At 34.5% G+C, this 16,093-nt stretch overlaps 1 protein-coding gene across 3 annotated transcripts in view; it reads right to left on the bottom strand.

The window, feature by feature from the left end:
- Window positions 1-7,954: 7,954 nt before the first annotated feature.
- Window positions 7,955-16,093, bottom strand: part of YTHDC2 (YTH N6-methyladenosine RNA binding protein C2) — an 82,438-nt gene continuing 74,299 nt past the window's right edge. For 2 of the 3 annotated variants that reach the window (XM_054488734.2, XM_054488735.2), the window contains 4 exons: window positions 11,964-12,167; window positions 11,045-11,227; window positions 9,834-9,921; window positions 7,955-9,742 (listed from right to left, as the gene is read on the bottom strand). In XM_054488734.2, coding sequence (XP_054344709.1) covers window positions 9,841-9,921; window positions 11,045-11,227; window positions 11,964-12,167 — 468 coding nt within the window. In that variant the 3' untranslated portion in view covers window positions 7,955-9,742; window positions 9,834-9,840. Of the gene's footprint in view, window positions 9,922-10,036; window positions 10,201-11,044; window positions 11,228-11,963; window positions 12,168-16,093 lie in introns of all 3 variants that reach the window. The other variant, XR_010126433.1, reaches the window with a different exon arrangement.

Genomic DNA, 16,093 nt, shown 5'->3' with positions numbered 1-16,093 from the left:
CCATTTGTTTTTTGTACCATTTTCCCTTTTTTGAAGTTTTGCAAGTCTGTCTGGTGGGAACAGGCACTATTTTGGGCCATTTATAAGCACCAGGCACTGTTTTCTTTAATCCTTTCAGATGGTTCTTTTCCTGACTTCAGGTAGTTTTTGCATGCATGCACTGATCAGCAGCTTGCTGAACACTCCAGAGGGACCCTCTGCAGAGTGTTGCGGTTTACTCTCTATGAAATTCTCTCATCTCTGGTCTTCTGTCTGTTCTAAGAGCTCTAGGTGCTTTGGTTTTCCCACTCTTAACTTTGTCTCCTCAACTCAAGAACTCAAGAACCAAACAAATATGGCTAAATGATTTTTTGACAAAGGTGCAAAGGCAATTCAATAGAGAAAGGGTAGTCTTTTAAATAATAGTGATGGAACAATTGGACATTCATGTACATAAAAATGAACCTCAACCTATTTCATACTTTATCCAAAAATTAATTCAAAATGGATCATGAATCTAAATATAAAACTATAAAACTTTTAGAAAAAACAATGGAAGAAAACCTTCATAACTGGGGGTTAGGCAAAGAGTTCTTAGCATGACACTAACATCACTATCCATAAAAAAAGATATAGTTTATCAAAATTAAAAATTATAAAAAACGTTAAGGGAATGAAAAGACAAGCTACAAATAAAGTATTTTCAAATCACATATCTGACAAAGGACCTGTGTTCAGAATCTATAATGAATGCTCAAAATAGTAAGAAAACAATTTTGAAATGGTCTAAAGACTTGGAGAGGAAATATGGGTGACTTACCCAAAGAGGATATATGGTTGACAAATAAGCACATGGAAAGATGTTCAACATTAGTGGCTATTAGAGAAATACCACTTAACCCCATGATCAGATACTATTGCACACCTAATAGAATGGTGAAAATAAAGAATACTGACAATAGTAACAGGTATCAACAATGTGAAGCAACTGGACCTCTCTGACATTACTGGGAGGAATGCAAAATGATATAGCCATTCTCAAAAATAGTGAATACTATTCAGCAATAAAATAAAATAAAATGAATTGTAAATATAAACAATAATTTGGATGAATCTCAAAGACATAAGCCAGTCTCAAAAGATTACATACTGTATGATTCTATCTATAGGACATTCTCAAGAAGACAAACCAAGAATGTCAGAGAACAGATCAGTGGTTGGCGGGGGTTAGGGGTGGGGGGGATGATGTAACTACAAAGGGGTAGCACGAGGGAATTTTTTAGGATGATGAAATTGCATCCTGCTTGTGGTGAAGGTTACCTAAATTTGTACATGTGTTAAAATTCAAAGAACTGTCCATCTTTAAAAAAGTTCATTTTACTCTATTCATTTTAAAAGTTAAGGAGATTTAAAAGAAAACTTTGTAGTAAACTAATACTAAATGGTGACAACTAGTTGTCCAGATATTCTGAGAAGAGCAAAGTGAAGAGCTTTAGTGGGTCCCTGAGTCTGAAACATGCCTGGTATATTCAAGGAATAGTAAGAAGGTCAGTGTGGCTAAAGTAGGATGAGTAGAAAAGGAGAGTAGAAGACAGAAGGTCAGAGATAATGAGAGACCAGATTATGTAAGGACTTTGGCTTTTCAATTAAATAGGGAGCGACTGCAGGGTGTTGAGCAGAAAATATGAGATGAGCAGATTTAATGTTTTAAAAAGATCACTGCGACTCCTGTGTTGAAAACAGATTTGTGTAGGGGGAAGAGAAGAGGAGGTAGAAGAGGGAAGATACCTTAGGAGCTACTTCAGTAACCCAGGTAAGAATGACTGTTTGTGGCTCTGTACAGAGTGGTTGTGACCGATGTTGTGAGAAACGGCTGGAGTCAAGATATAATTTAGAAGGTAGACTCAAGATAATTTTCTGATGGATTGAATTGAAAAATGAATTGAAAAGGAGTCCAGGATGACTTCAAGTTTTCTGGCCTGAGCAACCAAAAGATTTAAACCAGCATCAGTTAAAGGGAGGACAGCTTTGGGTAAATCAGGATGGGGGAAAGAATAGTTCAATTGTGAATATGCTGTTTGAGATTCTAACAGCCAAATGAAGATTTTACATTTGGCTGGAAAGATCAAGGTGCATCCAGTGGCCTTAGGCATACTGACTGCGCTGTGTGGTCCTTTTGGTTAACTGTGGAGAGTTCTGGAGCAGAGTGGGGAATCTGTGTTCTGGGAAGCTCATTCCACACCATAACTAAAAGGTTGTAGTCACTTGTAAGTTACCTGTTCAGTTGCGGTCTTTTATTCAGGAGTGAAGTTTATTTGATTTATTCATCAAGACTTTCTCTGTCTCAGGATATCAGATTTTAAATGGTGAAGAATGCATCTCTAAGAACAAATTCTTAAATGAATATCTTTTCTTATAGTACTCATTCAAGATTATTCTTTTCTCATTGTTTATCTTTGCTGTAGTTTTGAGAGTCAGGCTGAGTCGTTCAGTGAATACAAGGTGTCAGTAGATACAAGGTGGAGGGCTGCTGTAATCTAAGCTGCCCAGAGAATCAGAAGGAACAAATATGAATTGTGGATAGGAGTCGGAAATATACAAACTCACTGAAGAACAGTTTTAGACAAAGTACCAGATAAAATGAAAAATAATGGCAACTGACAAATTATGAAAATTAAGTTCTTGATTCAAGAAGCCAAAGAGTGGAAATAGCAATGAAATCTGACATCAGCTCCAGCTGCAAATCTTTATGTGCATATTATGAAATAAAAACATCACAAGATGTCTCCTTCTGGCCCTTCCCATTCCCCCAAATAGAAATTATCAACAGTACTATTTTAGATTCCAGGTTTATACATAAACACATGTATATATGTATAGCTCTGTTTCACAGCCTACTCCCATCCCAAATCCCAAACCCAAATACCTTCCAACTAGGTTGTTAACTAACAAATCCATATACAGCTCTTCTCAAGAGATCAAAATACAATGGCTCAATACTATATCCAAGGGAATAGATTTTTCATAATGAATCTGTAGGCATCAGAATAAGTAAACAAGAGAATGTCTAGAAATGAAAGCTTCTAATATTCCTTCATATTACATTCATCTGCCATTTATTATTTTTTTTGAGATGGAGTCTCGCTCTGTTGCCCAGGCTGGAATACAGTGGCATGATCTCGGCTCACTGCAACCTCTGCCTCCCAGGTTCAAGCGATTCTTCTTCCTCAGCCTCCCGAGTAGCTGGGACTACAGGTATGAGCCACCACACCCGGATAACTTTTGTATTTTTAGTAGAGATGGGGTTTCACCATATTGGCCAAGCTGGTCTTGAACCCCTGACCTCGTCATCTGCCCGCCTTGGCCTCCCAGAGTGCTGGGATTACAGGTGTGAGCCACCACACCCAGCCTCATCTGTGTTTTCTAAGTAGCATTGTATTTAGTCCACAGCATCTTTGAGAAGGTATATCCAATATGCTAAAAACCATATAGTATTTGGAAAAATTATGACAAAGATATCATTCATGAAAATGGGATTTGACTACTTTCTCTTTTTGTGCATTGATATTTGATGTGAAAAATCACAAATTTTTTTAAAAAATCACAAATTAGCTGGGCATGGTGGTTCAAGCCTGTAATTGCAGCACTTTGGGAGACCAAGGAGGGAAGACTGATTGGGCCTAGGTGTTTGAGACCAGCTTGGGCAACATGACAAAATTCTGTCTCTACAAAAAATACAAAAATTAGCTGGGCATGGTGCACATGCCTGAAGTCTCAGCTACCTGGGGAGGCTGAGGTGGGAGGATCACTTAAGCCTAGGAAGTCAAGGCTACAGTGAGCCATGATCGTGCCACTGCACTCCAGCCTGGGTGACAGAGTGAGATCCCATTAAAAAAAAAATTCACAAATTAGAGAATAAGAATTAGTCAAATCTTAGATTCATAACTGTGTGCAGTAGACATAGAAATAATTTAAATATATATCATCATTGTAAGTTGGCCATGTATTGGGGAGTGAGGGAGTGGGCAGTGAGGCATGGAGAACAATGCTTTTTTGAAGCTCTGTGATTTCGTTATATAATCACAGAGTAATTGTTTTGCCACTACGTAGTTTCAGAATGACAGGAAGTTAGGAAATATTATCTTGAGAAATTACTAAAAGCAGCAATTTCTGTACTATTTTGTTTTTCCTTCTTACCATTAGTTGTTAAAGCCGCCGAGTCAAAATCAGCCTAGTTTAAAATAATCCATCTCACAGAAAGTTTTGATCTAATAAACACTTTCTCTATTCATCCATTCACTTATATAACCTCTAAGAAAATATATTTTAATTTCCTAATTATCAGTATTTTCTTGTAAGTGCACAGTGGATTTTTGTGTCTCAAAGCTAATTAAAAATATGAAGAAACTGTTTCATATAATAACCAAAAGATTCTGCACAGCTAACTTAGGGAAACTTACCATATACTAAACTGAAAGCTAATTTCCGATACTGACTGACTGACTGCAATAGAATGGAATAAATGGCATTTGCTTTTTTGTTACTATGAACATAAACCCAAAAGCCTGTTCCCACTACATGTGCATACAATATATCCACAGGTATATGAGTATATAGTTGTATTATCCTAGGCTTGATTTCTCATTTTGATTAATAAAATTATAGGGTTTTTTTTTCCCCAATTGGCTAAATGAGAACTCTCTGAATTTGTGTCAAATACATTGATAATCTTATAAACTCTTGACTTTCAACTTCATAGCAGAATATTTGAAAATATTCACTGAATTTCAATGTGCATGTTGAAGTGTTATCTTGACTTAATTTATATAAGTAGATTAGGATATGTATATGATACAGAGGGAGGAAAAACTGAAGAATATATCTGCAAGAGCTTATCTCTATTAGCATACTATGCTCAAACGGCTTGAATATCATGCAAAAAAGTTGTGGGACGAGGATATTAGCATATAAATTATTTCCCTCTTTCATTTTAAGTTAGAATATGCATTTCCTCTAAAGAAATTGTCAGTCACCTAAAGAAAAAGTTCACAGATGGAGAATTCAGGAAGAGTTAAACTGAGCACACTCAGTCCATCCTCCCAAAATAACCCATTAAGTCATTCTTTCTTCCTTTCTTAGAAACTGAAGGAACAGACATGGTCTTTGAGTATTCATTAAATACACAAGTAACTCAGATTAAGCCAAGCTTCTTAATCCCTTTATGCCTAGTGTTCCATTATTGGAACGCTAAGCATGTGGGAGTTATTTATACACTACTGCTCAAGGTCATCGCCAAGGTCTGATTTTTCACACAAAAAAATTCCAACCTCCAGCATAAATGGATTAATAGGCATATTTAGCAGTTTCATCATCATAAGACACTTCAGCTTAACATCCAAAATTACTGAATCTACAGACATCTCTTCTCAGATAAAACATCTTTGCAAAACCAGTGCTGCAACGTGACAGGATCAACTCCATCAGTTTGCTCCCTTATCCTCAGGGTTGGTTATTCTGGTATTCTTCTACTTCATGGATGATTGTTTCTGCCTTTGTTTGCCTTGTGTCTCCTGAGGAAAAATACACGCTCTCCTTCTGCAGAGTTCCTGCTTGCACTATAAAGGGACACTTGCCCATACGGAAGTAATGAGAAGAGCACTTCTGCCCTTGTTTCCTTCCCTCCAGCAGAAGTGACATTGTCTTACTGATTTCTGAAGGGACTGAGTATTCTCAAGTTCTTCCTTCCTGGATTTTTCTTTTTGGGTCTCATGGTCTCAAGATGCGTATGTTCTCTTCCTCAACAACTGGATATGTGGCCTGTCCCTATAGGTGAGGCTTATGACCATAGGATTAAGTTCAATGAATGAGGAATAGTTTGCATTTAGAAATTTTGTGTGGCCATGAATCTTAGCCATGATGTTCAACTTCATTAGCAATAAAACTAATATTTCAGTCCCCTTCCTACTTATTTCTCAACTGGCTTTGAACTTAGTAGAGAAAAAGGTGTGAATAAATATACATTAGGGATCTACCACACTTGAGAGCCCACTCTGTGCTGGACACTGTTAGGCACATAATACTGTTTATATTTGTATAGTGTTCATACCTTTCCAAGCACTCTCATTTGACCCTTCTAATTGTCTTGTAAGATAGATAAATACTATTTTCACTTTTCAAACATGGAAATTAGAAGTCAGAAAAGTTAAATGATTTGCTGTTTTCACATCTAGTGTTGGAGGTTGGCCTCAAATGCAGGTATTGTAACCTTAAATCTAAAGCTATTTCTTGATATAATCCATTATAATATCTTGCAACAAGGTAAATCCTTTATTATATATCTCTACTTTTAGTACTCCAATCACCTTTTATTGCATAAAATACAAAATGTGAATATTTTGTGTTGATGCTACATGAACTTTAAAACACGGTTTTTTTTAATCAATCTGTTTCAGTATTATTGTCCATTCGAATTGACAGTAGTTGAAGTATGTACTAAACATGAAGATTCTTAAGGCCTATTACAAAACTAATGACCTACTGATCAGACCCTGTGCATAGGCCAAGGAAGTATTTTTAACAGCCACCCCATCTGCATATTAAAGCTCAAGTTCCACTTGATTCAATTATCACTTCTTAGCTTTTCTTAAACTCTATATTTCACATTGTAAAACTCTTACACAAAACCTTACCAGGTAGCTACTGTGAATTATATATTCCCAAATACACCTTGTCCTTTTCCAGCTCTTCACTAGTTTTAACTTTGTCCCAATCCATTTACAAATTCTCTTCTGAAAGGTATGCTCAAATGCAGCTCTACCATGAAGACCTCAATGATTATCCTCCTCTTAAATACCTTAACCCTTGTCTGTAACAATTGTACTATAAAAGTGCACAGTTGTTACAATTTTAAATAAAATTGTTACTCACAACTTTAAATAAAATTGTTACTCAAAAGCAGCTCCTCCTGGACAGCAAGAATTGTACCTGTTATATCTCAGTATGTCACTGTAAGTGATATTAAATATTTATTATAAATAAAGGACAATGTGGCCGAGCACGGTGGCTCACGCCTGTAAACCCAGCACTTTGGGAGGCTGAGGCCAGAGAATCACTTGAGCCCAGGAGTTTGAGACCAGTCTGGGTAATATTGCGAGACCTTGTCTCTTAACAAAAAAAAAAAAAAAAATTAGCCAGGCATGGTATGGTGGCATGTCCCAGCTACTTGGGAGGCTGAGGTGGGAGGACTGGTTGAGCCCAGAAGACTGAGGCTGTAGTGAGCTGTGATCTCACCACAGCACTACAGCCTGGGTGACAGAGCGAGACCTTGCCTTTAAAAAAAAAAAGAAAGACAACAAACTGCTTCCAGAGAATTAGTGAAAACAAATATTAAAATTCTCTGGGAGATGAAAGGACTGATGGAAGCCAAGTATCTAAGATACTACTACCATTTTCTACAAAGAAATGTCTGGGTAAAACAGCAGGTGCTCCATCTTTTCTGAATGGATGGCTTCATTAGCTGAAAGAAAGGAAACATTAGCTGACAGAAAAGAACTACATTGTTCAGAAAAAGTAGTGTTAGCTACCAAGATATTGTACTATTAAAAAAAAAGATATTGTACTATAACTTTCTCCTGGATGTTTAGACAAGAACTTTGTGAAGAAAGTTAGAAAAATACTAACATTTAAGTACAAGGTACTATTCATAATATTTAGAAATGTTTTAATATAGTTTAAGTTTCCTATTTTTGTATATTTTATTAATATTTAAAATATTTTATACTAAACAAATGTGAGATTTTTGCCATCTCCTATTGAAATAAGGCAATTTACAGGGAAGGGATTTTCAATACAAACCATCACCTTCTATATCAATTTAGTATTCTTCAAGGTGTTTGAAATTCATTATTGTCTCAGGGGATATTGCTGATCATTGTTAACTTAGTCTTATTATAAAGTATAAGAAATAAGATCTGAATAACTTAATAGAATTCCATTTTAATAAGTATAAAGTTTATCACTTCCAAAAACAGCATTTTAATTACATTCAAGTTGTATTCATTTTAAATACCAACAAACCCATCATTTACATATAGAGCTAGATATTACAAAACAGATGGAAATTAAAACAAGTTTTTTTTTAAGTCCTTCCAAATTTAGAACATTGTGAACTATTAAGTACATACCCAAAAAATGTACACATTATCAGGGAAACACAAGTTGCTCTAATAGGAAAAGAACTATAATACACATACAGTGGAATATAATTCACATAGATTCAATTTACAGGTATGTCTTAAAGTACAATAAAACCCCAAAGCAAATAACTAGAACTATAGGCAAAATCATAGCTGACTTTCTAAACTAATGCACCACTATATAATGCTCTCCCAGAGAAAGTAGAAGGTTGTCAAGATTTTATGTTGACCCATGATTTTTCACCTGTTCTCAAATATAAAACCAGAGTTTTCTTTTTGTCTTTAATTTACACTCATGTTTGCTTGTTTGCTTTTATAACTAAAATGTATCATGAGAAGTGCTATGAAACCTGTCTATTTAGAGCTCAGTAACCAAGACATTTCTTTCATTTTTCCCTGTTGCTCTATTTTCCTTCAAAAAGTCTCTAAGGAAATTTTATAAACAGTGGTGGTAAAAAGATAAATAATTCTGAGATGGCAAAGAAATATGAGACTTGGCACAAGCACGGGTTTACAAAAAAAAAAAAATTATCCCCCATTTATTAAACCATATATGCGAAAAATGAAAATCATATCTGAAAACATAAGCCAGTGAAAACATACTGAAAAAAAATGGAAGGCAGCACTTAGAATTGTGGTGCTTGCAGGCTTTAGTTTGGAAGATGGACAGCAAGCAAGCTACCAGTTGAGAATTTTTAAAAACTTGTATGAACTTGTTTAAATTTTGAACTTGTTTCAATCAAGTTGTAGCCAAAACAAAAAGGTCATAATTACTGTGCTCATATAAGAGATGTGACGAGGGAGGGAGGGAGAAATGCAGGAAAGGAGTGGGGAGAGGAGGAAGGGAGGAAGAGAGGGAGGAAAGAGTAAGGTACACATCAGGTTAAAAGGGGCAGAATAAGGAATAAAACTAAGCACTTGATCTAATCTGATCAGGAAGAAACTTTGCCCTTTATTCAGATTTTATTGCATTTCATAATCACAGAAAAAGAACATCCAACTTTTTTCTTAATGTGTCACAAGTTAAAAATGGCAGAATGAATAGCCCTTCGCACATACTATTTTTAAAAGGGACATTTGTAGAATTTCATTGGTTTTTTGTTGTCCTTGTTGTTGTTTTCCCCGCTTCTTTTCACAGGTGTTGATGTATTTGTTTTCTAATGATAATCTTAAGAGTTGACTCTTCTAAAATTGTGCTCAGATGTTCTGATATATTCAGGCCTTTCTTAAACAACTTACTCTGCATTAAAAAGTCATCAATAAGAACTGTAATTCAGTGTTTTTAAAAATGAAATGTTTAACTTCAAATTAAGTTTGTTTAAAATAAACTGCTATTGTGCCAAATAATGAAACTATTTTATTCATTACAAACATCATATAATCATTCTCTATGATCACTGTAAAAATTTAAATGATTCCTTTCTCCTGTATATGAAGATGGTAGTTCTAAAGCAACACTCTAAAAGTGTTAAAAAGCCCATTCGTAACACACACCCCATCTCAGTTTTTGAAAGTCAGTGCATTCAGTGGTTATAAATAGGCATGATGTTCTTCCACAGCTAAGAGTTCTAGAAGAAAGGGGAAAAAAAAAGATAAATAATCTGAAAGGTTCCTAATGATCACAAATACTGCCAATACTCAAAGTCAAGATGGTATAACCTGAGTGTCAATCAGTTGTGTTTTTTTCTCCCAAGGGAAGACGTTCCCATAACTGGAGCAACTGTTCACCAACCTGAGGTTCTAGTTCCTAGATAAATCAGAAGTCAAAATAAACATAAAAAGAACTGGATTAAAAATTTTTAATGACCAAAACCTATACTGATAAAAATGTAAGAAAATCTCTTTAAATTTCATTTTCCTACCAGCATATGCTAAAATCACATGGTATGAATTGTTCTAATTCTTTGCTTTAAGGTTTATGGAGTTGACTTCCAGATTTAAGATTACAGTTAATCTGCAAAATCTCTCAACTTTTGTGACAAAATGGCAACAGATTCCCATGGAGTCCTTCTGGAACTGTTTCTACCTAAAAATAATGGATTTTGTTTTTAATAGAGATTCAGCAAAAGCACTCAGCTGGAACTTCCAAAGGTTTACTGTGAAACCTAGCATATTCAATGTTGGGTTTTTTCCAAGAAACTCTCTTAAGCAACTATATCTTCTTATCTTGAAAACTATTAAAATATTTTTTCTTCTAAGAATTATTTCTAGCTAACATATTTCTTCAAAATCATTATTATAGAATAAAAATGAAATGATTCTCACACAATTGAAAAGAATCCCACTTCATAGTACTCCTGTGGAATGATACCTATGACAAGCACTTAAGAACCCAAACACTTTTTACATGGTGATTTGAAACGAGTCATACTGGTTCAGATAAATTATTAGCTGTGTGACCTTAGGCAAAACTAATCTTTGAGTCTATTTTCTCCTACATAAAATTGGACTAATAATTTAATCATAAGAAATACATTATATCTTATAAAGCAGCTAGCATAGTATTTGGTCAATATATATTAATTTCCATCATCTTAACTAGCTTAAAATGCATGTAAGTAGCATCAGGAAGACAAAGCAAAACATAATAGAAATAAACAAGCCCCTAGAATATAAAAAGGTTATTTACTTTACATAATTAAAGCCAAAGAGAAGTTAAATACTATTGTCATCTTGAGACTCTGACTGCAACGAGCAATCAGACACATTTACAAGTAGGTTTTTACTAGCTTTTTACACACCTGAACCCCTGTTTCCCATGTGCATATGGAATATAAAATTTGTACTCTTACATTTTGTCCTCAATTAAAGCACTGGATAACAGAAAACAAACAGAAACAAAAGTAAAAAAAAAAAATGCCATTGTATACCTGCCCATCCCTGCTTATCTGCACTTTCTTGTTGTCATTCCATGGATTGAGTAAATGGTGTGCAAACTGAAAGGGAAGGCTTTCTTTTCGTATCCACTCCACCTTAAATACTCCTCCTAGTCCAGCAGAGCCCCAGTCCTGACTCTTTTCCCTTCCAATCTCAGAAGACATCCTAGAAAATCCCTGTAGGTAAAACGGGAGGAAGGAATAGAGGTGAGGAGGAGATTAACATGTCTAAATTTAATTTATCTGAGAAGGCTGAGTTTTTAAAATTGTAAGATTAAGAGATACCTAACAAAAACAAAAAATAAGCTACTAAATTTTTCATTAAAAGCTCTCTTAGCAAATTTTAGAAAAAAACAGTTCTAGCCTAAAAATTTCAAGTATCAATAATGATTTCTAAATAAAATAGCAACAGTTCTAAGTCCATATTTATTCCACGATAAATGGATACAAGCTAACCTCTAAGCTTTCATTTCCAAAAATTATAATAAACATCAAATAATAAATGTATTATTTTATAAATTCAGGTATACATTAAGTCAAGATGGGTGATGGGTTAAGAAACGTACTTAGTTTACTGATTGTGAATACTAACTTCCTTGGCCTATTTAAATAAATATTTTACCAAAAGGTCAAGCTTCTCATTACTTTGAATCCACTTGAGAATTAGTAAATCTAAAATTGTCTTCAGAAGGAAACATAGTTTACCTGGAAAGACTCTGGTAAGACAAGGCAAAAACAAAGAGAATTCCAGTTCTATCATCCTCTAAAGAGATGTAATATACCCTTTAGTCTCAATCAAGCAAAAGGCATTCTTGCATTCTGATGCAATGAAAAGCCAGTTGTTTTTCTAAAAATCTCTATGATTTAACCTACAGCCAGAACAACCCCATTTTACTGATTCAGGGTGGCTCACCTGGAAATGTCCAGATCCTTGAACAGAAAATACCAAGTAAACCATGCTGCTTTCCCAAAAGGCTCGATTTAGCTTCCGTTCATTACTAGGAGTTGTAGACCAGATACCCTTCTGTTGAGAAATTTCAAGGTTTCTCAAATTGCTACTCTTCATTATGAAGTATCGAACAGGCATGTTTGGTCTTGGTGAAGGAGATTTTGAGCCCTATAAAAGAATACATAAGTTCTCGAAAGGTAATCTGACCTTTCAAAACCAAGAGGCTCCATTAAATAACATCTTCATAAACATATAAGCCAAAATATTTTATCATATATTCAACAAATGCAAATAGCTCTATCATGTCTGAAACCTACACAAGACTCAACCAAAATAAAGTTAGCCAAAAACAAGTACTCATTTTCAGAGCATTCAAAATCCCTTATCAACAAAGGATCCTGGAGTACCAACTTTGGTTTACACCTCAAATAGACTTTCAGAAATTGTTTTAATAAACTTTCAAAGTCAGAAAACAAAACAAATATTTCTCCAGCTTACTGCCTGGAGGCAGTTTTCAGAGGACAAAGAAAAACAGAGTCCAGTGGTCTCATTAAGTTGTGCAGAAAGAAATCGGAGTTCAGAGACCGAAGTGGCTACTGTGCATGGCAATGTACTATCTTAGACAGAAAGGAGTTGCACGTAAAGAGAGCTCCAAAGGAAACACAGAGGAGTTCCCACAAGTTTTTGGCTAAGTGCTGACCTGAACATGAGTGAGAAAAAAGATAAATAACCCAAGGCTAGGGAAAGATCCAAAGGAAAACAAGTAGACCAAACAATTCCTAGAGCTCATTCATGGCTGGGAATATTTCATGTTATCTTCAGCCAGAACAGATAGAACCTGTAATATATATGGTACTGGCCCACAGAAGGGCCATACCTTAGTATTGGAACTAAATTAATAACAGAATAAAGACTGCTCTGGCCCAACCCTAACATTACTTAAAAGCAAACTTCAAAAGGATTCAACTGATTGCAACTAAACTGTGAATCACAACAAAGTCTAACGCTATTGAAAGGAATATACAAAAACCTAGCTGCCCAACAAAATTATAAGAAACAAAAAGAATATACAAAGTTGTTATTTACATAATTAAGGCCGAAGAGAAGTTAAATACTGTTGTCACCTTGAGACTGATTGCAATGAGCAATCAGACACATTTACAAGTAGATTTTTACTAGCTCTTTACAAATCTGAACCTGTTTCTCATGTGCATATGGAATATAAAATTTGTACTTGCATTTTCTCCACAAAAAAAGCACTGGATAACAAGAAGACAAAACAGAAACAAAAGTAAAAGAAAAAAAATGCCAAAAGTAATAAACAGAAACAGTCTCAGAGATGACAGAGTTGATGTAATCAGGAGACAAGAATGTTAAAGCCATCTGTTATAAATACATTCATTATGTTAAAGAAGGTAGAGGAAAACTTGAACATAATGAGAGGAGAAATGGAAGATATTATTAATTTTTTTTAGGGGGACAGGGTCTCACCCTGTCATCCAGGCTGGAATGCAGTGGCACAATCACAGCTCACTATAAAATCAAATTCCTGGGTTCAGGTGATCCTCCTGCCTCAGCCTCCCCAGTAGCTAGGAATACAGGTGGCCCATCACCATGCCCAACTAATTTTTTTATTCTTTTGTAGAGATGATAGGGTCTTCCTATGTTGCCCAGGTTGTTCTCAAACTCCTGGCCTCAAGCTATCATCCCAACCTGGCCTCCTAAACCACTGGGATTACAGACATAAACCACACCCGGCCAGAAGATTAGATTAGATAGATTAGATAGGATGGATAGATAGATAGATAGATGGATAGATAGATAGATAGATAGATAGATAGATAGATAGATACAGATAGATTTATATATATATATATTTTTTTAATTTTTAAAAGACTTGAAAGGAACTTCTAGAGATGAAAATACAGCCTTTGAAAACACATTAGAAGGAAAGAACAGCAGATTAGACACTACATAAAAACATCAGTGAACATAAAGACAAAACAGTAGAAACTATCTGAAATGAAGACAGAAAAATCACTGGAAAAAATGAAGAGAACATCGGTGACCTGTGGAACCATATGAGATGGTCTTATATCTGTGTATCCAGAGTCCCAGAAAGGAGATTTTTCAGGCAGAAGTAAATAATACAAAATGGACATTCGTATTAACATAAAAGAATAATGAGCATAAGATCAGTAAATAATAAATATAAAAATATATTTTTCGGACTTTGAAATCTTCATAAAAGATAACTATGTAAAGTAAAAACAATACATTATAGCATTTATATAAAAACAAAATGTATGAAAACAATAACACAAAGGAGTAAAGTGTAAAATAAAAGAACACTGTTGGCCAGGCGTGGTGGCTCACGCCTGCAATCCCAGCACTTTGGGAGGCAGAGGTGAGCGGATCACTTGAGATCAGGAGTTCGAGACCAGCCTGGCCAACATGGTGAAAGCCTGGTCTCTACTAAAAAATACAAAAAATTAGCCAGGCATGGTGGCACATGCCTGTAATCCCAGCTATTCAGGAGGCTGAGGAAGGAAAATGGCGTGAACCCAGGAGGCGGAGCTTGCAGTGAGCCGAGATCGCGCCACTGCACTCCAGCCTGGGTGGCAGAGTGAGACTCTGTCTCAATAAATAAATAAATAAATAAATAAATAAATGGCTTCATGAGTGAATTCTATCAAATATTCAAGGAAGAAATAATACCAATTCTACACATCTCTTCTAAAATACTGAAGTGGAACAAACACTTCCCAACTAATCTTATGAGGCCGGCATTACTCTGACATCAAAACCATACAAAGATACATAAGAAAAAAGAACTACAGAATAATACCCCTCATGAACAAAGATCCCTCATTTAACAAAATTATATCCAGCAATATATAAAAATAACACCATGACCAAGTGAGGTATAAACATAAGAAAATCAAGCAATGAAATTCACCATACTAACAGACAAAAAAATACCTTCCTCCTAAGATCAAGGGAAAGATATGTGGCTCTCAACACTGAACAACATTTTGCTGGAGGCTCTGGCCAGAGAGATAAGGTAAAAAAGAAATAAACAGCAATCAGATTGAAAAGGAAAAGAGTAAAATTATCTTTATTATCAGATGGCATAAAAAGCTAATAGAATTAATAAATGAAGTAAGGTCATAGGATTCAGGGCAGATATACAAATATCAAATGTATTTGTATATACTAACAATGAACACCTGCAATTAAAATTCTAAAGAACAGTATCAAAAACATTAAATACTTAGGGAGAAATTTAACAAAAAATTGTAATACTTGTACTCTGAAATTTATAAAACATTGTTGAGAGAAATTAAAGACTATCCAAATAATGAACAGATATACTATGCTTATGGATTAGAAGACTAAGGAGTGTTAATTGTTGATTTTCTTTAAATTGATCTATAGATTCAATGCAATTCCACTCAAAATACCAAAAAATTTTTCTGCAGAAACTGATGAGCTGACTTTAAAGTTTATATGAAAGTACAAAGGACGTGGAACAGCCAAAATAATATTGAAGAAGATAAACAAAGTTGAAGGACAATTGATTGAAGTTGAAGGATTAACTGATTTCAAGACTTACTATAAAGCTACTAAAATAATGTCAGTGTACCATTGGCAAATATATATATATAATAATATGTCATAAATATTAATTATATTAATATATAAATATACTATATATTATATATACAATATATTAATAATATATAAATACATAATATATAAATATATTTATATATTTTATATATATATATAGAGAGAGAGAGAGAGAGAGCTATTAATGAAACTGAAGAGTGCAATAAGTAGACCACATATTTATGGCCAGTTGATTTTTGACAAAGTTGTCAAAGTAACTCAATGGAAAAAAACAAATGGTTTTTAACAAACGGTACTGGAACAATTGTATAAGCAAAAGCCAACGAGTAATTCTTGACTCAGCCATACTATAAATGAAAATTAACTTAAAATAAATCATATATCTAAAATGTAAGATTGCTGACTATAAAACTTCTAAAAACATAGGAGAAAATTATGATCTTGGGTTTGGTACACAAAAT

Source organism: Pongo pygmaeus, chromosome 4 (genome assembly GCF_028885625.2).
Source record: "Pongo pygmaeus isolate AG05252 chromosome 4, NHGRI_mPonPyg2-v2.0_pri, whole genome shotgun sequence".
NCBI classification, from domain to species: domain Eukaryota; kingdom Metazoa; phylum Chordata; class Mammalia; order Primates; family Hominidae; genus Pongo; species Pongo pygmaeus.
This window is presented reverse-complemented; position numbering and strand designations above follow the sequence as displayed.